General features: G+C 37.5%; 2 protein-coding genes across 2 annotated transcripts in view; one reads left to right on the top strand and one right to left on the bottom strand.

The window, feature by feature from the left end:
* Window positions 1-3,956: 3,956 nt before the first annotated feature.
* LOC123872793 (rac GTPase-activating protein 1-like) lies at window positions 3,957-15,502 on the bottom strand. Its single transcript, XM_045917325.1, has 14 exons — window positions 15,210-15,502; window positions 14,424-14,626; window positions 13,785-13,932; window positions 13,329-13,492; window positions 12,805-12,906; window positions 12,230-12,338; window positions 11,201-11,360; window positions 10,822-10,936; window positions 10,204-10,356; window positions 9,590-9,840; window positions 8,612-8,741; window positions 7,806-7,936; window positions 6,702-6,744; window positions 3,957-6,581 (listed from the first exon to the last, which is right to left on the bottom strand). Exons 1-13 carry the CDS (start codon window positions 15,319-15,321, stop codon window positions 6,711-6,713), a joined length of 1,812 nt encoding a protein of 603 aa, XP_045773281.1. The 5' UTR covers window positions 15,322-15,502; the 3' UTR covers window positions 3,957-6,581; window positions 6,702-6,710.
* Window positions 15,503-16,102: 600 nt separating this feature from the next.
* The window catches only part of LOC123872789 (protein kinase C, brain isozyme), a 193,850-nt gene continuing 185,754 nt past the window's right edge, over window positions 16,103-24,198 (top strand). Inside the window, exon 1 of the mRNA XM_045917315.1 lies at window positions 16,103-16,399. Within this exon, the coding sequence (XP_045773271.1) occupies window positions 16,224-16,399 (176 nt within the window). The 5' untranslated portion in view covers window positions 16,103-16,223. The remainder of the gene's footprint in view (window positions 16,400-24,198) is intronic.

Below are 24,198 nucleotides of genomic sequence, written 5' to 3'. Positions count from 1 at the left end.
AATAAAAAATATTGTAAAAAAACATACGTTTTATATACCTAAGGGCATAATTTCATATGGTCGCTAGTCCTTATTTGAATACCCGAAACACTACGCGAATGGTATCATCGTATCGGGCATCAAACACTTATCAGGGCTAAGTAGTAATATTAATTGGGGTCCTGTCTAATTAGATAACCAACTGCCATTTTATTTCTGCATTTTTGTATTAATAAAACTTAAATCGCTAGATATGGAAAGAACTAAGTGATTTAGTCTATATAGTTTGACATTGTTCAACCATTTTGTCCATTTTGTCTTCAATGGGGGCTGTAGGCCCTTTAGCCTCTAGCCCAAAAAGTCCTTATATAGATCCGGCCCTAACCCTTCTCATTCTGAGAGAAAACCCGTAGACAATTACTTGACAAGTGTAAATTAAAAATTTATAACACACCGACAAGTGAAGATTACAGTAACTAGAAAAGAGCTGATAACTTTCAAACGGATGAACCGATTTTCTTGGATTACAGCTAAGAACACTCTCGATCAAACCACCTTTCAAGCAAAAAAAAACTAAATTAAAATCGGTTCATTAGTTTAGGAGCTACGATGCCACAGACATACACAGATACACACGTCAAACTTATAACACCCCTCTTTTTGGGGCGGGGGTTAAAACTTGAGATGAATATGAACTAGCGACCAAATATCATCACGAATTATTTTACAATATATTAAATAGGGGCAGACTGTTTAAAAACGTGCTATCTATGAACAATGTTTGTATATATCCGATCGATACCAAAAAGATATAACCATTTAGATATAGCCATATCGAATGGTTGCGTTTTGAATAACTTAATTTGTAAAGATGTATGTAATGTAGAAAAGACAAATAATACTCGTAGTTCAAATCAAACGCTGGTAAGCTAAACATTTAGTTTGATTCTAGTTTGTAATTCGTAAGTATAATACGCGACAGGACGAGATGGCAATCGGGGACGCCCCGCACACCCGCACAGCCCCAGTGCTAACCCGGTGCGGGATAGTGCGGATGTGCGGGGCGTCCCCCCACCTCATACCCCGATTGCCATATCGACCTGTCGCGAACTATTGTACCTATACCTTGTTCACTGAGTCGGGCTAATAGGAAAGTAAAGAACCGCACGTCATATCCTTGAGGAATTTTATAGTGAACAACATAAACGCACCCTTATATTTTTAAGGAAAGGTCACAGCCACTGACCAATCCCAATCATAGTGCGTCCTTTTCACTTCTACACAATTGTGCAAGAGAGAGCGCTCATATAATGATTAGCTCGAATCCCTGAACAAGTAGGCTGTATAATATGTTTTTTAAATTGATAAAATGGATAGGTATGTTAAGTAAATCACTAGTCGTTTAGGTTCATAATATCACACCAAAGAATCCTATTTGTTAGTTTTTAAGAAAAACACTTTTTTACTACTTGATTGTACAAGGTAGGAGTAGTATTATTCAAATAAACTTTTGAAAGTGGCTTGATATCCAAAACACTTGTAAAAGTTTTTTTGGAACTATCCATTGAATTTGCATTGGTTCGAAATGTCTTTTATTCCATAATTTAAGGTTTCTGTCAGGTTATGTGAATCTCAGTTTAGTAATTTGATTAGGTATTTATGGTCTTATCACAAAAACTGTAGTTGCTGTTTTCCAATATCTACCATATATTGTAGTATTTCCAATATCTACTGTATATTCTATTCTTCACAATTAAATAACAGATGAGCGTAGATATTTCTAATACCAGATCTTAGATCATTTGGAAGACGTTAAACCCGTCTATTCCATACAAAACGCGAGTTTTAAGGGCTCTTTCAAATTTAGTAAAAGTTAAAATAAGTGTTCAACGCTTGTACTATAAGTTTTGTGGTAAGGCCATTAAGTTGCCTTCAAACTACGGAATATAATATATAAATATCGCTCACCTTGCTTTTAAATGTCACTGTTCACACTTATATGTAATAAATATTATTACATCTAACAGTGTAAATAGTGACATTTAAAAGCAGGGTCAGCGATATTTACCTATATATTATATTATATTCTGTAGTTTGAAATCAACTTTAGATTTAATTTAAAAAAATACTAATCGAAAAGTTCGACAGTTTAACTATAAAACAATAGAACTGGTGCCATTGCCTCACTTTGTTTTCTGATAAAAAATATGACTTGATTTGTAATCGGCTAATTCGACATAATTAGGGCTACCTTCAAATTTCGGGCGCCTCGTCATACAATGCTAATTCTGTTGTAGGTATAAAATCTCTAAACTAAAATGGAAGGTCTAGGGCCGGCGCACATATGGCGGAGCGCAGCGCAGAGCAATTTTCACAGCCAAAGTATTATCGACATTGTCCTCATTGAAATAATATCTAAAATCAATTGTGCACCGTGCGGATACTCGCGCACCCGCGCGCAGTCCGCGCGTGCTCGCGCATTCTCAGGTAGAAATCCGCATGTGTCATGCGATTAGAAAACTTCGCGGACATGCTCTGCGCTGCGCTCCGCCATATGTGCGCCGGCCCTTAATATGTTGATATCCCTTCCATAATGCTCCTCGCAGAAAGGGATAGTATGCTATACTAGATTTAGACCTGCCAATTTTAGTTCAGGTTAGTGATTGTAGGTACCCAACAGAATTAGCCACACTGTAATAATTCTGGAAAATGTCAAATTCGAGAGCTGCCTTAAATTAATCCTTATGGATAACAATAACCAAATTAAGATATTTTGTATTTTGATACAAATATTTATAGCTCCTTTGTAATTTATTTACTAAAACTTATTTATAGATTTTTAGACTATTTATTTCTCGTGATTTGAAATTTTAATTTGCTCAATAATTTGGAAAATTATGTTTATTATTATTAAGTATATCATTAGTAAATAAAAGAATTTTTATTTAATTTTTTTCTTTTATTTTCATCAAACTCAATCTCCAACCAAAAACGAATGAAACATACAAGCTTTTTCTAATACCAAAACTTTTACAGGACCATTTCCTGTGTCATAAGGACAATACTAACACTTTAGATAAATTAGAAATTATACATACTCTTATTATATTACGTACTGATTCTGTTGGCAACTATAGAGTAGCAAGAAACAGTTAAAAATTATTTTGCTACAATCCGCCAACAGAAAAAATCTGTATGGTCAAACATGCAGTTTACTATAAACTATAGAGTATTCACATCCTCTTCTTAACATGAAAAGGACAGACAGTTTGACAGTTGAAATTAATTTAGAGCGTTCAAACCTTATGACTTTAGCTGCCAGTCGCGAGCCTATTGTTGAAAAAAGCGTGCATTTACACGAGAGCTTTTTAACCAGAGTCCAAATAGAACAAAAATATTTTTTCAATATAAATGAGATCTAGTCTTGAGAGCGCACTTTTACTTTGCTCATACTTGCTTTGACTTTGTTAAAACGGGACAGCGTTATGCCGCTGGCATAAATCTGTCTCGTTTTAACTGAAACTTAAGTCAAAGTGTGCTTTATAGGTTTCAACCTGTCTCGATCAAGTCGCGATCGTCGAAGTCGGTTTACGTTACGCACACAAATGCGTTAACACTTATCGGTACACTCACTAGTACAACCCAACCAAGGCTGAGCGTCTTCATGAAATAGAACAATTAAGACCGGTGCACATATGGCGGAGCGCAGCGCAGAGCATTTTTCACAGTCAAGGTATTGTCGATATTGTTCTCATTGAAATAATATCTAAAATCAATTGTGTATCGCGCGTGCTCGCGCATTCTCTGGTAGAAATTCGCGTAATGTGTCACGCGATTAGAAAACTTCGCGGGCATGCTCTGCGCTGCGCTCCGCCATTTGTGCGCCGGCCCTTAGTTTTATACCAGGATACTGAAGGGTTGGGAGGTTTGTTAAGCTATTTAATAAGTTTTAACTAGAATAAAAATAAAAAACAAGATTTCGTTTTACATGATTTTATTTAATTTGACAAATCTACAACTAAAGAATACAAAAGTCAATGTACTTTGGAGTGAAAAAAGAAAAACAAAACTACATACCTAACTATTAATAATACAAACAAGTATTTGAAGCTAGTCAATGACTAGGAATTAATTGTGATCAATTTGATACGCACTACAAAATAAACTACGAAGGTTTTTTAAACAATATTTTTAAAGAAAAATTAGAGCAAATTAAGAAATACACAGTAGGTATAGTTAAACTATTAAAGAAGTAGTTAAACTATACTACATTAATTTTAATTAACTTTCTAATATAGTTGAACTATAATAGAAAGAACTGCGTTATCAAACCCACCTTATTTTGCCGCTCCGATAAATTGGTCGATTACAAGTTTACCAGTGTGTTGTAGTCACAATAGTATACAATCAAAAATCCGGTCAAGTGCGAGTCGGACTCGCACACGAAGGGTTCCGTACCATCGTACAAGATTATACACTTTAATATTATTATTTACATGGCGGCCATTTTGAAATTTTTATTATGTGTTGTCATAGCAGTACACTATACAAAGCCTGTGAAAATTTCACCTCTACATATTATGGTTTACGAGATACAGCCCGCTGACAGACTGACGGACAAATGAGTCAGTAATAGGGTCCCGGTCCCGTTGGCACCGCTCGGGTATGGAACCCCAAAAAAGAATAAGAATGACTATAAGTGAGCAACTCTTCTCAGGCTTTTAGTAGAATCTATTTTCCGAATTGATGACATGATCTGATGATGAACAGTCTTGACATGAAATACTTAAATATTCAACATTTTAATTTGATTTTAAAAGTTATGTATATGCAAAGTATTTTCCTTGCAAATCATACTTTTCAAGACAGATCAAGGTCATTGATTTTCCTATTTTTTATACTTTATTTGCATTGTACACTAGTTTATTTACATCTTAACACATTAAAATGAAAATGCTAAATGTTTCAACTATTTATGTATTTTCAAGCGTATGCAAAATCAGCTATGTGATTTTTTTAGAATTTTCGGTTTTGATGCCATTCTATTCAGTTTGATAAAGCACGTTTGCCTGCATAACCCCATTCTTCGTGTAAACTATACTTGTGCTAGTTCAAGAGATAACATTTTTAGCTACATCATTTTGACCTAAGAGAATTTTTTTCGAAAAATTAAAGGACCATACGTCATTTTAGGCCTAACTGTTAAATATTGTCTAACAGTAATGTGAGACCTATGCCTAATAAAAGCTCTTGGGATTTACTTCATTTAATTATATGACAGCTAAATTCGTATTTAGCGCGAAAATGGTGTTTTGGTACTTTTTTAAAGACATTTTTTTTTTAAACTTACTAAAAAGTCATTTTCATGTAGGATTTGAACTTACCTGCCATATAATGGAATGAAGTACATTTTTAGAGATATAACATAGGTTTCATCATTTGAGCATACTAATCATACAAAAAAATGCCCATGGTCCTTTAGTAGTTTCTCATGAAAATGTAATTCTCCCCATAGCGGATTTTGCATGAGCATCGACAGCATGTCTATGAATAAGGGGGGTGTTAAACATTATTTACAACAAAACTAAATATTACGAACTTAGGCGGTGGCGTGACGTCGCTTAACGGAAAATTGTTTACCATAAAACTAATGCTATAAACAAAATATTCACCCACAAACTTAAATTATTTATAAATCTAAGAACTAAAAAAAAAACATGATACAAGAATTGTCCCTATTTTTTTTAGAATATCGTCGAATGTGTTTCGATAGTAAAGCAGTACAGTAAAATATCTTTAGCTTATTTCACAAAAAAAAAAATACTACTAAATTAAGTACATTTTAAATTAAGAGCTAAATTCTAGAGTATTATTGATAAAGAAGCAATTGTGAATACGTAATCATAGTAATTAAAACTATATACTTAAAGGGTACAAAAACAATGATGTATTTGATCTGTTTTAGAAATACTTATATATTATACACAGGGTGTTTTATAAATCGCTAGCGGATATCCTGCGTGTGCTACTTATATTTAACAAAGAATGTGCCTGATTTAGTGCATTGATTTAGTGGTCGAAAATCATCTTCGCTTTATTGCCTTTCCAATGAAACCAATTTGGGGCAATAAGTTGAGTAATCTGGAGCTATTATTATGCATAGGATTTGCTGAAATTTTCAGGTATTGCTAGGTATTGCAATAAATTGCTTCATGTGGTCCGTGTGACGTCATAATTGACAAAATTGCCCGTGTAAGCGTACCTTAGACTGCATCATCACTTACCACCAGGTGAGATTACAGTCAAGGGCTAACTTGTATCTGAATAAAAAATAACTAGGCATAAAAGTACAAAAATAATCTAATTTGTTATATTTAGATAAGTATTAAGTACCTAGAGAATATATTAGTATTACAAACTAAATATTAGTATACTGCTATATCTCAAACATTTATTATCATAAATTAAGGCAAAAGTTTGTTAGTAATGGTTAAATAAAGGTTCTCTTATGAACAAACTTAAATAATAATCCTCTTGATTGAAATCACGTTCAATTTACATTTTTGGTTTACTGGAAATAGTTGCGCTTTTTCCTTGTAGTCCTGTAAATAAATAAATAGAAATTTATTAAGGCAAAAGTTTGTTAGTAATGGTTAAATAAAGGTTCTCTTATGAACAAACTTAAATAATAATCCTCTTGATTGAAATCACGTTCAATTTACATTTTTGGTTTACTGGAAATAGTTGCGCTTTTTCCTTGTAGTCCTGTAAATAAATAAATAGAAATTTATTTCAAGTAACAAAGACTCACAAACGGAATTACTCTAATAGGGTATTATAATACCCTTTATTGAAAAATGTCTTGATTTGATCCTAATTTGATAATAAACTACACAAAAATTTTGTATTTCAAATATTCACGCGAAAACGCCAATTTGTTTGGGTCCGTGAACCTAAGCAAATATTTATGGTCTGTTACAAAATTAACGGACCTCTATACCTGTGATTAAATGTAATGTCTTGTTAAGGAAGTTAATGCCTTGTTAGTGCACGGTGGAACACTCATTTCCATTAACAGTCGGTTATACCCTTTGACAAGATGCTAAATTAACAAACAGAGTATAGTGAAATCGGGTCTACAACGCACATAACTCCGAAAAGGTAGAGATGCGTACCCAGGATCGAAGGACTTTCCAAAAAGAAGGCCATCATCCTAACGATTAGGATGATGGCCTTCAATGACCTAGGATGATAACGATTAGCAATAGATTCGTAGTAGCTCAAACATACATCAAGAATCAGATCAAATCTTTCTATTGTTATTACTTAACTACCTATTTTGTCAAAAAATTTGCATTCCAGGATTTCCTTACTGGATGTATTGGTTCTTATTCGGTTTTGACACATTATTTTCATTGTACGTTTTACTTTTTCAATTTTGCAATGTAGGTACATTAACTACCAAAATATTTTATTTAGTAGGCCGCTACGGCTAATGTGTTGAACTTTTGTAATAATACCTATACTATCATCTTTTGTAACAAACATTACGAAAATAAAGAATTTCTATTTCTATTAAGGCCGATTCACACCAATTGCGTACACGTGAAACGTGCGTAGTGACGCGCGTAAACCCCTAACACACCGGGTTACACATACGTCCACGCTTTACGCAAGCGGTGTGCCATGTTTCATATAGTTCCATACATTACAACGCAATGGTACGCGCTACGTCTACGCTTACGCAGCCTGTGTGAACGAGTTATTATGTCAATTTAAGTTAATGTCAGATGGATTGAACCCATCTTCGTAGTGTGTATACTCACGGCGTGTCGCGGGGCGAGAAGAAGAACCCGGGGCGCTGAGCGGTGGGCGGCGAGCGCGGCGACGCGGGGTCGGGCGGGCACGCCCACTGCGACCAGTACTCGCTCTGCAGCCGCAGCAACAGCTGCATCACCTGCACCCACGGACCTCTCATTAGTACCCTGCTTATTCTTTTTTTTTTTTTTTTTAAATTTATTTAATTAAAATAATTTAACAAGGATCTATAATATTATAGTTCGCCAAACTGGTGTGCCAGTTTGTTGGCGAGGCTCTCAACCGTTTCCTCAATTTTGAGGAGTGTGGCTCCCCTTTGATGCAATCTTTGCTACGATGTTCTTTCATTGCTCTTTGCTTATCTCAACGACACATAAATTACGAAGAAAATCTATAAGGTGAATATATTTTGATCAATTTTTTTTGGGTCAAATCAAACACAAGAATTTTTTTTTTTAATGCATACTCTCGAATTATCTCATGACTACTTCTCGAATTTACCCATCTGTTTTGTAAATATATCGAAAGTTTGCGCTCTTTTCGTTCGGGCTTTGATATTGTATTAGTTGATTGATGCCTGGAACTTCGTTCGCATTGATTTGGGTTTTAAAAACCCCAACTCAATCAAGACCTATGGGATACAAAGCTATTCTATCCTGCTGTCAAATTGAAAGGTATAATTCTACTAACCAACCAGATATTCTCCCCGTTACGTTGGGTAAAAAGTCAAGATCCGGATAACCCCCAAAGTCCTGGCTACGGCCGCGTGCACAATACGAAATGATTGAAATAATATTTTGGCCTTAACACTTACATTGAACATCTTGGCCGTGGCCGTGTACATTTCAGCAGCCTGCTTGGCCATGCCGAAGCCAACCACAGTGGGCCCGAATATCTTCGCCAAGTTGTCTATACCCATCTCGCACTCGGGACTCTCCGCTACCCTGTAAGTGAGAGAGATGCATTTATGAAAATTAAACAGTAATAGATAGAGATAGCATAACTTACTACTAAGCTTTTATTTCAGATACATTTACATTCTCTTAACTTACATACATAAATTTTGTTCTATCAACTTCTGCTGGTCAGTACATTCCCTCAATTAGGAAAAACTAATGTTCAGTAGAAATGAAAATTTACTCCAGCAGATGTAATGATAGGAAAGCTAGTGTCTTTGTTAGGCAGTGGTGATTCTCTCATAGCTTTTACTTTATCAAAGTAAGGCTGAATAGACTAGTAAACACTTGAAGATGTAGTAATAGTATAGTAGTAATATTCAAATTCAAATTCAAATTATTTTTATTCAATTAAACTTTTACAAGTGCTTTTGAATCGTCAAAATAATCTACCACTGGTTCGGAATGCTGTTCCTACCGAGAAGAACCAGCAAGAAACTCGGCGGTTGCTCTTTTCAAATGTACAATTTACAATAATATGCCATACTGTATACAAGCAATTGCAGCGCCGTGTATTGCTGGAGCGCATCAAATCCAAGCTTTTTTGTCATTTACATAATCTTCGATTGTATAATAAGCTTTTTTCAGGAGCATACTTTTAATAGATTTTTTAAACTTGTGTAAAGGCAAGTCTAAAATTGATTGTGGAATTTTATTATAAAATATTACACTCATTCCCACAAACGATTTTCCAACTTTCCTGAGGCGGAGCGTAGGATATGCGAGCCTATCACGGTTTCTAGTTTGCCGGTCGTGGAAATCACCGATTTTTTTGTAACTATATGATGATTAGGCTGTGGCAGCTCACTGACATCCTGCACTATGGTAAAACTTACTTCTGCAGATGTAGCAGCAGGAAGGCCAGGGTGTCTCTGTTAGGCTGTGGCAGTTCGCTGACGGCCTGTACTATGGCGGCTGTGGCATCAGAGGGCTCGCACAGAGTAGCCGCGTGCATAAAGTCGCCCCACAGCGCGTGTGTGATGAGTGGTTCGCGTAATGAGCGTAAGAAGTCCTTGATGCAGCCGCAAATCACGTGGATATCTTCGTTTGAGAGCTGCGGGGAGCCGCAACCGCGAAGGAATCGTTCCTAATGAATAAAAAAAACATACATTCTTATAGTTTCTTTTTGAAAATCTATTACTTACACAGGGGTATATTTAAATTTTGAAAAAACAAAAATTTCAGGATACCATCTGAACATGGATATTTTAAAATCGTTATGAGGTTACTCAGATAGGTTTTCAGAAACAATGGCTGAACTGGATGACAAAGTCCTGAAAGGCCGGCATCGCATCGGCGGTACCTCTGGTGCTGCAAATGTTCATAGGCGGCGGTAATCACTTAACACCAGGTGACCCACCTGCTCCTTTACTCGCTATTGTTTTTATTTAAAAAAAATGACTGTTAAAGTTTTTATCAACTAGCATGCCTACCCTATTTTTTACTTTACCTTGAGTCGTTTGACTTCCTTATCGACGGCGCAGAGGCGGTAGATGCCCTTTTCCGACAAGCCTCGTTTCTCCACTTCGTTGATGCAGTGTACGAGCAAAGCTGGCACCATTGGCGGAGTGGTTGGCGCAAAGTCCGCTATGCAACCCTCCTGCTGCAATATAAACAGAGATATGTATTTGAGCCAATATTTGACCAAACATTTGAAAATGAATCAACCAAAACATGTTACGAGTCCAGAAATGCTATATAGCCCAAGATTCGGCAAGAATTGACGTAGCTAAATATATTTCAAAATGGGTGCATAGATGGTGTGACTTGAAATTATAATCATAATTATTTATTTCACTAGGTGTGATGTAAGGTAAATAAATACATACCCAGTAGGTGAGTTAGGTGAATAAATAAGATTCAATCAGTGTGGTGAATTAAGGTGAATATATTTTTACAGTGGGTGAGTTGAGTGAGTAAAAAACATCTAGTGGGCGAGTGGGTTTAGGGGACAAGTTAAAGTTAGTAAATAAGTTTCTTTCAGTGGGGTAAATTGAAGTGAAAAATCACTTTCACCCAGTGGGTGAGTAAAGCTGAATAAATCAATTGCACCATGTGGGTGTGTTACCTTGGCGCTCAGTTTCCCGGGCGGCACGCAGGGCAGCGGCAGCAGGGCGCGGCACTCTGGGTGAGCCTGCGCGCGGCAGTGCTCGCATTTTACACCCACTTTCGCGAAGTTTATACTGCAATACACAATAAATAAATAATCTTTATTTCCAAAAAGAATTTCCCTGGGATGCAAGCTATTTCTGAACCCAACAGATGATGCCCGCGACTTCACCCACGTAGATTTAGGGGGTTTTTTTAAATCCTAAGGAAACTTTGATTTACTGGGACAAAAAGTACCTGTAACAAATTTCGTCAAAATCGGTTGAACAGACGGGCTGTGAATAGAGCTAGGCTATCAGCGCTGCCTTGTAACTTGGATAATAGCCGTCAATACTCACGTCTTGCCGCAAGGGCCGCACGTCTCCCGCTTGTAGAAGTTTTTGGCGACGAAGTTGTGTTGGCGCGGCCGCACCCTCGGCGAGCCGCCGTAAGCTGCCGACACCACCGACGGGGTCCTTTGCGGCGGCATGCGGGGTGTGTCCGAGGCACTCTCCGATTCTGGACAAAAACACTCCAATTAACGCCTTCAGACCTTAACTCTTCTGTGAACTTGCACATTAAAGGCCTTTTCATTGTATTGTAGATAATGAGTACATAAAATGCGTAAAAAATGAGTTGTCATGCGCCATATTAAAATGTGTCAAATATCATATTAAAAGTACAATTTTAGTCGTTATTTTAAATGTTAACCAGACTTTTGACCAGTTGACCTATAGAGTTAAAATGGCGCGTAAGAAGTCATTTAGTATGGAATATAGACTATTTGGTTTGTCAATATTTTGACGCAAACAAAATCATCAAATTATTTATGGCATGCACCTGTTATCTACAATATTTCACAAAATTAGTTTAAAATCATAAGGCCTTTATGTGACCAATAATAAATTATAGCCTAGACCTTGTTCAAAATGAGTCAGGCTAATATAGGGCGCTCTCTTTTGCACAAATTGTACAGAAGTGAAAAGGACACACCATGATTGTGCTTTAGTCTTTTTCATTCTGAGAGGAAACCCATACTTAGTCGTGGAATGGTTGAGATGAAGTGGAAAGATTACATACCACTGATTTGTCGCTGCCTTCTTATATCGGTTGCTGTATCTAGTGTCACACTAATATTATAAAGGTGAGTTTGTGTGTATGTGTGTGTGTGTGTAAGTTTATTACTCCTCCACGCAAAAACTACTAGACGGATTTGGCTGAAATTTGGAATGGCGAGAGATAATATCCTGGATTAGCACATAAGCTACTTTTTATCCCGGAAAATCAAAGAGTTCCCACGGGATTTCGAAAAACCTAAATCCACGCGGACGAAGTCGCGGGAAACGGCTAGTAGTATATAATTAGTTGAGTATTTGTAAGGTACATACCAGTGATGGGCGGTGCTGAGGGCACTGCGGGCGCCGGCTGCGCGCGCGGAGGGGTGCGCGTCGCCTTGCGCGCCGGCGGACCCTCGTCGCTGCTCTCCGATATCGGTTGCTGAAACATCCACTACAGTTAGCGTGTAGTTAGTCAGTTATAACTGTGCATACACCAAGCACCGTTATACATTTAAGTCAATAGTATTAAGTACTAGCTGTGCCCGCGACTTCGTTCGCGTGGAATAGTGACTTTTCGGGCAGCATGTATGTTAAAAATGTTTGCCGTGATTCTTTAAATTGACATAACTTTTTTATTTATGAACCGATTGACATGAAATAAACACTAAATGTTAAGTGAAGCTTACTACAATATATTAGTGAAAACCGTATCTAAATCGAATAAGCCGTTTCTGATATTAGCATGCACAAACACACAGACAAACAGACAAAAAAAATTTAATTACAATTTCTGGTTCTGCATCAATATATTAACAACCCCTGCTACTTTTTTTTAATATATTTCCATTGTACAGACACCACTTTTCTACAATTTTATTATATGTAATAGATAGGAATGAGCTTACGAAGTTCTGCGGCGGCTTGAGGTCGTGCGCGGCGGGCGCGCGCTCCAGCGTGAGTGTGGTGGTGGCGGTGGCCAGCACCTTGCCGCCCTGCAGCTCCACCGTCTGCGGCGATACAAATCTTATACAGGGTGTACCCAGAACGCTAGCAAAAACTTAGCGTTTTTAATTCACTGCCTTAACACAATCCAATGCCAACAACCATTTGCCTTATCGTGCAGTTTTAGTGATCTAGTATTTTTTAAACCCGCATTGTATAGCGTGCAAAACTCAGGTCAATGCCCCACATACAACGCGGCATTGACTTTGATTGACCTATTTACGGAACTTTCGTTGACCTCTAGCGTCAGTTAGAAGTTTTCTTTTTTACTAGCATTCTGGCTACAGCCTGTATATGGCCATACTAGATGAAAGAGTACGACAGTTTTTCTGATATGAACCTGGATCTGGAGATCTGGAAAGTCAGGCGGATTCAAAGACCTTAAGTCTTTAAATCCACCCGGCTAGCAGAAATCTAAGAAATATACCTTAGTAGCAGAAGAGTTTGTGGACGAGCGTCGTTTCTTGCTGGAAGGGGGTTTCTCTCTGGTGTTCCACTGGCCGCGCTGCACCCAAGACCGGCGCGTTGATGCTAGCGATATATCAAGATCGTCTTCCGAACGAGAATATGACATCTCAGATAACAGAGTCCCTGTGCACAAAATTTAGTACTGAGCCAAAGTTACATATTTTCCCTACTTTGAAACTTAAAGAACATATTTTACAAGTATATTTTTAATAGCAATATTTTGTTTATTTTGTGACTCTACAGATTGATTTATATTGGTAGCGAATCAAAGCAAATTTCTAAAACTTCACATAGCATAATGACCTCTATCTCCACCACATAAGACACAAATCAGAATTAGGAGGCCAACACCCTAACCATTAGGTTATCGCAGCCAGAACATATAAATACTGATTATTAAAAATCTGATTCTTACCAGTAGAATTAAGCTCTGGTGCTCCATTTATTTTAGCATCATGCTGCGCTGTGCCATTGAGAAATGCGAGCTTCTGAAGTGTTTCATTGTTGAGTTTAGCTCTGTTGTCATTGAAGAGCAAATCCCTTGCCATGTCTAATAGCTTACTCTGTGGAAAGTTGAAGGGAATTTTAGAGATGTGACACATTCTACCCACTGTTATGACTATTTCTATACTAGCTGATGCCTGTCACTTTTTGAAAATTTTGTGTCTTTACTATACCCATGTAAAAAAACATTGATCTGTTGCTTTTTTGTGGTGTGATTGAAGGTTAAACATACTTTCACATTTATTAAATCTTCTTCTTCCAAATCTTATCCCATGCTACGTGGGGTCGGCACAACATGTCTTCCTCTTCCACTCTCTTCTGTCATCCATCAACGTATCATCTACCCCTTTTATATGTATATCCTCTTTCACAAAATGCATCCACCATTTCTTTGGCCGTGCTCCTCTCTTTTTTCCTTCCACATGCATATTTAACATTCACATTTCACATTTTATTAAATGGGTAGTGATGGGTTGTGATTCATTCATCACAACTCCAAATGGTGATGATGTATAACTTCGGACTCATAAAATACCAAAAATAGACTTACCAAATCATTATATTTCTTCAACACAATATTCCTTTCTCTCTTCTCTCCATCTAGCAGTTTGCGGACATGGGCAAATTTGTTTTCCCATTTGGACAAGGTCTTTAAAGCTTCATCCAATTCCCCCTGGAGGCGAACATTCTCCGCCTCCGCTGCTGCCCACTGGGTACGCACCCAGTCCATCTGCTTGAGAAATGCTAGGAAACCTGTTGAAATAAGAAAATTGTTCACATATATCCATACTAATATTATGAAGGCAATGCGTCTGTCTGTTATCATTTCACTGTCAATGTATTTGGTACAGATATAGCTTGCATCTGAGACAGAATATTGACTACTTTTATACTGGAAAATAAGGCAGATTTTTAAAGGCCTAACTCCATGCAAAGTCATGGGCATCATCTAGTATACATTCCTTCAGTATGTTCTAGTATACATTCATACTTAATACACAATTGCTCATGTTCATGGTTTTAGAAGAATGGTTAACAAATAGAAACCACAACTTATAAGAAAGTGTTGATGCAATCAATGCAATGTCATTGGAAACCTAGCTGGAGTGGTGTGCACAGAAAAATTTATCAGCGTTTTTTACCATGTGTTAAAAATAAGTTCTATAATAACGGTTGAAAAAGGAAGATACCCAACTCAGATAAATGATGCTTATTACATCAAAATCATTGTAAAGAAAGTGGTAGGTAAACACAGAGTAGGCGTCATTAACGAACACCGCCAACCTTGCCGCTAAAAGCATTAAGATTATTATAAGTAATTAAGGACTTTACTCACATTCTTCAGATGCTCCATCGTTTAAAACATTATTTAAACGATTTATATCGTCGAATTGTGCCACCATCGATAGCAGTAGGGCTTCGCCTGAATCGGAATTTTCGGTACTCATTTTTATCAAAGATTTGAATTCAGGCGAAGAGTATTGAAGAAAATCTTAGTTCGGTCAGCAAAAATTACATTTCACTCGTGTTTAAACACTGAACTAATAGTTAAAATCTTTTCAACGATTTGATGCAGTAGAAAATTTAAATAACGACCACCTGCAAAATCACGCACGTCAAAAACATGACATATTTTGCAAACGGCAAATGTCGCTGCGCGTCGGCTGTCGAGGTTGGACCAATGGCGGTTTGCGATAAAAGATGCGTTCAATTTTACTTCTTCACTTTTTACTCTTTCAAGTTATTCAAGTATGAAAAAAACTTCATACAACAACATAATTCATGATAATTTACTTAGGTTGTAATTTTGTAATAGCATAGCTGCAGAGTATAAACTTGAAACTGAAAACATTAAAAACTATGGCTTTATGGCTACATTCTCTCTCTCGTCTGGCTTTACACTGATGAGCCAATGTCAAGTTTGTAGTTATTTACAAGTAAGGGAAACTATATGTATAAAGTATGGAATTCGTCTGTGCTGGTGCCCGCCGACATACGCGCGGCGCCCCTTTAGAGCGCTTCCCAGTCAGTTCCACCATCAATAAACACCAGCAGAACACAAAAACCGGCCACTTCTAACAAAAAAACACTCCAAAAAGTCATAACACGCGCGCCAGCAAACGCCACCACAGACGAAGTCCATGGCTACATTCAGAAATTATAATCAAATTAGCCAAATGACAATGACAATGACAGATTTAAGAGATTCGCATTTCTGTCAAAGCGCGATGACGTTCGGCTGAGGACGGCTGGACGGCTGCTCGTTCGTTCGGATCGCGAATCTCAGCGGTTTATTGTGAGATTATAATTATTTCCGACTCCCCCGGAGTCGACTCGCAGGCGTTTCACCATGGCGGACGAGGAGAATAATTGTGATGATGGTGGTGATATTAAAGGGGGCATGCGGCTTCGAGGCCGTAAAGGTGCCCTGAAAAAGAAGAATGTTTACCTGGTAAAGGACCACAAGTTCATGCCGAGGTTCTTCAAGCAGCCAACGTTCTGCTCCCACTGCAAGGACTTTATATGGTAAGTTGTGTAGCCTTTACCGGCACTCAATTATTATATGACCGATTTTGATAGGTATTAAAAATAGGTAATGTTTACAAAGGCGCGTCAGTAAACGCGCGGTTTCCTTATGATAAGCCGCTATGGTGTATTAGCAAGATAAATTTATCCGCAATCCCTGTGTAAATCGTGCCTAACAAATGATATTTTCATAATTTCGCACGCCGATCATGTCATAACAATAATATTCCTGCAAATGTATGGTTTATTCCTAGAATTTTTGGTTTTGTTATTGTAATTATTTATTAATTGTTATGTTACTATAATGAAAACATGTCATAATACCATTCCACATTCCAGTAACCTTTTTCTTCATACATACTTTTCATCATTAATATTAATATACAGATTGAAGTATGTTTTACTCAGTAATTTTTTATTATACAAAATTAAGACAAAATATTATAAGGATTGTGGTTGCCGTTCCTCTAAAAGTCCCTTAAAACATCATTAATAATAGTTTTTTTTTTTAAATAAACAAAGGATATTTAATATTAGTTTATTTATTTCCTTTCAGTTCTTATATGGATCATTGAAGAGTTATTTAATTTTGAAGAGTTAACATTGGAGTGGAATAAATATACATATATACATTAAAAAAAAGAACGGGCAGAATTGAAAACCACCTCCTTTTGGGAAGTCGGTTAAAAATAAGTTCGGAAGTCTAGAAAAATAAAGACACTGAACATATTGAAGTCCTGAATATACTATTTCAAGTTGCATAGTAATCAAATTCAATCTAAAAAATATATTATTGGTTTAGCAAAAGTTTAATTAAGTAGGTATTTAAAGTTGTATACTGAAACCTTAAGAATGGCTTATGTATTATGGATTTTGGGCATATCCTGTACTAAGTGTAAGCAGTGAATATAACAGTTCATAGTACAACAAATGTCAAAAAAGTCATTCAACATTTTGGGATACTTATATACATGACTCAATAAGTACTAAGATAAGCTGCTCGAGTATTTAGCCGTTAGTAAGATATCCTTGGAGTTGCACTGAGTAAATTTGTAGCTCAATAATTATTCAAATAGAAGATATAACAATGTACAAGAAACTTGTCAGACAGTAGCTGGTTCAGAAATTATGGGGAGTCTGGGTTGAATGTACTGAAATGATTTGAAATTATTTCTTGTCACTACTAATATAGGGCACTAATTTGTATTTAAAAAAAAAATTGTTTACTGCATATCTGTGCCATAAAATATGCCTGTGTTCAACCATTGTACTATAAATATAAGAGTAAGTTTGGAGGCTAATGAAAATCTAAAAAGAACAGCTACTGACATAGCCAAATCCACTGGCTACCAGGCTCCTGGTCGAGGACCGAGATGCTTAAAGAGAAATGCATTCTCGAACTCACTTTGTGATTGGCAATGAATAGGCAGCTCCTAGGCAAACGCATCCCATCTTAGACCACATCATCACTTTCTATCAGGTGTGATTGTGGTCAAGCGCTTACCTATAGTGAATAAAATAAAAAAATATATGAGTACTAGCTTCTGAAGAGCAGCCTATAAAACCATGTAACCTTGAACTAATGTTTTAAAAATCCTCAGACTAATTGCAAATCACACTAAGAAAAGAAAACAAATGTTCAACCATCATCATCCTATCCCAAGGCATTCATCAGACAATAGGTTTTCGTCAGTTTTGCACACACTACATAACAGACAACTTACCTCTAAAGTATAATAAAATGACTAGTCTTTTTCTGACCTGGGTTTCTTTGCCACACTTAAACGGGTCCATCTGTTACATGTGATTATGCAATGATTGATGATTGTGGGACAAATATCTGGATAGTCATCAGTTCCATCAGTCATTCATCACTATGATAGATGGAATTGCCTGATACAAACCCTGTTGTCTAATGGACACCTAAAATTTCCCATTTTTAGGGTTCCATACCTCAAAAGGAAAAACGGAACCCTTATAGGATCACTTTGTTTCCTATTGTTCCATCCAGTCATCAGTTAACACAAACATGTATCCTATACCAAATAAATAATACCACTGCCAACCACTTTTTCTTTTCTCCCTTATTTCCTTACCTTTCCTTTACTCTAATATTAGGAAAAGTTTACTGAAGGCCACTTTGATGCTATTTCAGTAGTATTACTAGGTAAATATAATATAAATAAGTGCTCTGTACATTTTTTTATACAGTTAAGTATAGCAATATTTTAAGATAAATACTAGGTACTTAAGTACTTAAATTCAGATTTTACTTAGAGTTAAGACAGACATGTATCTCTGGCACTGATCTCTATTAAGAAATTAATATACGCTGGACCTGCGATTGCCGGCCTGTTTGTGAAGCAACTTGATTTTCGCTATTTTAACGCTGATAGCAGCAGTAAGCGTCAGCGTACTCAGAACCAGTAATGTGTTCGGAACTAATTGTAAGTAATGACTTGATGAGATATCGGCTTCTCGATTAAACTATATCAATCTTTATTACAACTGCAATGGTTGTGATTGGCTAAACGTATGATATTCTTGTTGCAACAATACTTTATAGCCAATAGTAAGCGAGCATCAACCAATCAGAGATAATTGCGATCGTGACATTGTAGCTGTCTTCTTCTTTTCTTGTTTTTTTTTAAGAATATTAGCCATGCTAATCATGACTAATTCTACGCTTTCCCCTCCAATTAAGCGTAGAGCTTGTGCCAGGAGTGGGTACGACAATAGTGCAACGGGTGGGGTTTGAACCGCCGACCTTTCGGAATTCAGTCCGCTCCTCAACCGTTGAGCTATCGAGGCTCCAGTGTGTATATTTCAGAGTTATGTACGTTTTCAGCAATTCAATTCACTTGCATTACCGGTGAAGGAAAACATCGTGAGGAATCGTGAGGAAACCTGCATGCCTGAGAGTTTATTATATGGTGAGGAGATCTCCATAATGTTTTGAAAGGTCTGCGATACGAACTTGGCCAGTGTGGTGAACTATGGCCTAAATTTTGAGAGCAGACCCGTGGTCCGTAAAACTTATCGACGTCATCATCATTGAAGTCGATAAGAAGGTGATCTGTTAAAAATAAGCTAGATTTTATAGAGATACGATGTTCGGACTTATCAGCGTTTTGTAAGAAAATCTCTTAAGTCGAAATCAATTCAGCGACCTGTATAGGTACAGCAAAACTAATCCGATAAGCGGACCCTGACCCAGTGGAGTGTTCGCTTTATTCGCTGGATTGTTGAGCGCTGACCTACAACGTAACAAATCGCTTTTTAACGAGCGACGGAATTTGAATCGTGCGTACAGTAGGCAGATACTACAGTCTATATAGCCTGACCAGAAATATAAAAAACTTGCTCTGGGGGCGCCACTAGTATGAGGTACTAGCTGACTTCGTTCGCGTGGATGTAGGTTTTTGAAATTCCCGTGGGAACTCTTTGATTTTCCGGGATAAAAAGTAGCCTATGTGCTAATCCAGGGTATAATCTATTGCCATTCTAAATTTCAGCCCAATCCGTCCAGTAGTTTTTGCGTGAAGGAGTAACAAACATACACACACACACACACACATACAAACTTTCTCCTTTATAATATTAGTGTGATTATGGTCATTAAGTTGTTTAATTTTTTTTGGCAATACCCTAGTCTAATAGAGCTTTCTTTATGTATATGGTATGGTATGATAAATTAATTCCACGGGATTTCCGCAATTATTATTTAACAGGTCAGGCTTTACAACACTACAGAAAAAATTGCGCACTTATCGAATTCGACTGAATGAAACAAAGAGCTTTCCATAGCCCTTATAAATCAAAGCTTAAAAACGCGACCCAAAGTCAACTTTGACTTAGACTAAAAAAGGCGTCGCGTTTTAAAAGTGCGCGCAAAATAAGTCGTCCAATCTGAAGTAGCAACATGACGGTGTGGTGCGGTCACATACTAGGCAAGAATAATACGCAAGCCCGGCTGAGGTCTGTACAATGTGCAGTCATACGTCTGCTGTTCAGATTTTAGACGTGTGCCAAAATTATTGATCCCGCAATCGCTTGATGTACGAATAGGGAGGTACATGAACCTGTGAGAGTGTTAAGCTGATCCTAACTCCGTGGAGCATTCTTTGTCTTTGCTTAGACTAAAACGAGACAGATCGATGTCGTCAATATAACGCTGTCTCATTTAACAGTTTCTTAAGTCTGAGCAAAGTCAAAATTCGCTCTATAAACAACCTTAAGAGGGCTCTCTCCGTCACTCGATTCCACTCGCTTCATACAATCGTAGTTCCAATTTCATTTGAATATTAAGCAACCAAAGTCCATGAAATTTTGCAGACATATTCTAGAAACTAATATCTATGTCTGTGGTTTTCCCGATTTCTGTTAAAATATTCGGTTTCAAAGTTACGCGGTCTTTAAAATTTTCATACAAATCTTTGAGCCCCTGTAATTTTAAAACTACATATTTAAAAAAAAATCTAAAACACCACAGACACAGATATTAGTTTCTAGAATATGTCTGCAAAATTTCATGGACGTTGGTTGCTTAATATTCAAATGAAATTGGAACTACGATTGTATGAAACGAGTGACGGAGAGAGCCCTGTTAAGCCGGCTCTACACTCGCACGTGAAGTCGCGCCGTTATTTCACGCCGTGAATGTGTGCCGCTATCCACGCGTGAACTGTGTCCCTCCACACTCGCAAATCTTCACAGTCTTGTTCGTGACTATGAACGAAACCCTTTGTCGCGGACCAAAAAACCGACACTGATCAGGGAAAGGCGCAAAGCGCGAACGCGAAGGCGTGAACAACATCTACACTCGTGATTCGCAGTTGTCGCGGGCTTTCGCGGCCGTTCGTGCCGCGAGTGTAGAGCCCACTTTACATCAGTCGGCCTCTCAGTCACTGGTCAGAGTCCAATTTTTTTGACCACAATTAATTGTTTCTGCAGCCACGGTTTCATAATATTTTTAAGACAATGAGTCAATTAACAGTTACCTGTCTACCAACCAGCTAATTGAACGGTGTGCGATCAAGGACATCAGGATGGTTTTTTACAGCGACATAAAAACCGGCTGGACTACTAAACGTCAAACCGGAATTACCGAGTTGCTGAATCATCTAATTTCCACGTTCGCTCGTTCTGTGAAGACTACAGAGTAGGTAGATACTAGGTGATGCCCGCAACTTCACGTGGATTTAGTTTTAAAAAATCCCGTTGGAACTCTTTCAATTCCTGAGTTAATTCAGGGTAAATATAAGCAAATGTTCATGGGCGGCAATAACCACTTATTATCAGGTGACCCGTCTGCTCGGTCTTTTGTTCGACATTAAGCAATACAAATCTGTAATAGAATGTACAATGATATCCCACTCGGTACGTAGGTATAGTTATCTTACTTTGCTAACCCCCAATTTTTTTATTGAACTAAAAATGATCGATTTTTTTTTATTCGAATGATGTTGGGCCACTATTAATATGTAGCTGTATGGTAGCTGTACTCGTTACGTACTGAAAAAGGCATGTACGTACGTGACAGACAGACGGACGGACGGACCGAGAAACTTGCACCATAAGGTTTTGAACTGGGTTTAGCTATTAATATAGGATTAAGTATATAATGTAACTAACACATATATGGACTATGTGTTGTATGAAAATATAAACTTATTATTATTACCTATTATAAGGGTTCCATTTTTATCATTTTGGTACGGAACCCTAAAAACTACGGGATTTAAAAAAGATAGGTTGCAAAGTGAGAGCAATCTTTTTGTGGAGCTGTGAAATGATTTCCACGGTGAAGCTTCCGCTCGAGGGTCTATTTCCGACTGCTGCACGCCCAAGTTACGCGATCATCCGCCATTTCCTTTTGTTTTCCCAGCGGGCTCAAATGAAAATTTGATGCTAATTCTGAACTCGGACATAACCTGTCGCTTTTTAAGCGTACCTCAAAAGGAAAACGGAACCCTTATAGGATCACTTTGTTGTCTGTCTAGAATCTAGATATGTCCGTCCGTCCGTCCGTCCGTCGTGTCTGTGAAGAAATGTGTTTCAATTTTCAAAGTAAGGTAACTGTAGCAAGTGGGGTATCATTATTCATCCAAGGGTATCATATGAAAGGGCACCTACCTGTACCTGTACATTCTAAAAAAAAATTTATTTATTTTTATGCATAATAGTTTTTGATTTATCGTGTAAAATGTCGGAAAAATACCCGAGTACGGAACCCCTGGTGCGCGAGTCTGACTCGCACTTGGCCAGTTTTTGCCTAAAATAGACGGACTCGCACAAAAAGAGTTCCGTACTTACTACGGTACGTACAAGATGAAATACCATGTACTTTTTATTTTTTTTTAATCTGCTCGCTGAGCTTTCCGATCGCCATTCGAACATTTTAAAAACCCAAATTCTTCGGATTATTGTATTCCGCCCATTGCCACTTTAGCTTCGCAATAGTGGGGCTATCTTGTTATTCATGGTTTTTTCTACGGATCTCCTTATTTCTGATTTAAAGATAAAAATGAGAGAAACTCCGTGCATAGTTCTCTCCATCATCGCACGGTGAGTGACTGAGCTTTCTTATGAGACCCGTAATTTCTAATTTATATACCTACCTACCTGTAAAAGAAAAGCTGACTGTTCGACTGACTGACGCACAGCTCAAACTACTGGACGGATCGGGCTGACATTTGGCAAGCAGATAACTATTATGACGTAGACATCAGACAAGAAAGGATTTTTGATTATATATAATTTAATAGTATCATGATGTAGACACTCAAAATTTTTTTGAAAACTCCTAAGGGGGTAAAATAGGGGTTTGAAATTTTTGTAGTCCACGTGGACGAAGTCGCGGCCTATGTACATCATCATCATCATCAGCCTGTGGATGTCCACTGTTGGACATACGCCTTCCCTATAGAGCGCCACTATAGGGAAGGCCTATGAGCTATGTACATAAAGGTATAATTTTTTCTTTGTCCGAGGAAAATACCTGGATAGTGTTATTTAGTTAAAATGACTAAGCAGCACTTTGCGTATAATCCACGAGCATAATAATCCATTTACTGGTTCGGTTAACACATTACCACTAGACTGTGTGGCATGTATGTATATTCCCTAATGACGCGACTCCACTATCGACAATCGGCAAATTATTCACGATGTTGCGAATTGTGTGGCCGGCGGCAATTGCATCGTGTCGCACGTTCAAGCTAAGCCGAATGATTACTTCGAATACAGGTTTTTAACCCCCGACCCAAAAAGAGGAGTGTTATAAGTTTGACGTGTGTATCTGTGTATGTGTCTGTGACATCGTAGCTCCTAAACTAATGAACCTATTTTAATTTAGTTTTTTTTTAATTAAAAATTTATAACACCCCCGACAAGTGAAGGACAGAAAAGAGCTGATAACTTTCAAACGGCTGAACCGATTTTCTTGGATTATAGCTAAGAACACTCTCGATCAAGCCACCTTTCAAACAAAAAAAAAAACTAAATTAAAATCGGTTCATTAGTTTAGGAGCTACGATGTCACAGACAGATACACACGTCAAACTTATAACACCCCTCTTTTTGGGTCGGGGGTTAAAAACAAAGAACAGACAGATACACACGTGAAACTTATAACACCCCTCTTTTTGGGTCGGGGGTTAAAAACAAAGAAATTCCGTGGGATTTAATGGTAGCCGCAAATGTGCGGAACGATGCGATTGCCGCTGTCCATAGAATTCGCAATATCATTTGCCGAATCGCGATAGTGAAGCTGTAGCATAAGTGAATACCTTACGTAT

Source organism: Maniola jurtina, chromosome 15, assembly GCF_905333055.1.
Source record: "Maniola jurtina chromosome 15, ilManJurt1.1, whole genome shotgun sequence".
Classification (NCBI taxonomy): domain Eukaryota; kingdom Metazoa; phylum Arthropoda; class Insecta; order Lepidoptera; family Nymphalidae; genus Maniola; species Maniola jurtina.
The sequence above is the reverse complement of the archived record's forward strand: the minus strand, read 5'-3'. Positions and strand labels throughout refer to the sequence as shown.

Coding starts and splice junctions, on each gene's coding strand:
- LOC123872793 (XM_045917325.1), bottom strand. CDS start 15,321: ATGAGTACCGAAAATTCCGATTCAGGCGAAGCCCTACTGCTATCGATG. Junction 13,933..14,423: donor TGAAGAAATATAATGATTTG/GTAAGTCTATTT, acceptor AACTTTCCACAG/AGTAAGCTATTAGACATGGC. Junction 11,361..12,229: donor CTCAGCACCGCCCATCACTG/GTATGTACCTTA, acceptor GTTTTTGTCCAG/AATCGGAGAGTGCCTCGGAC.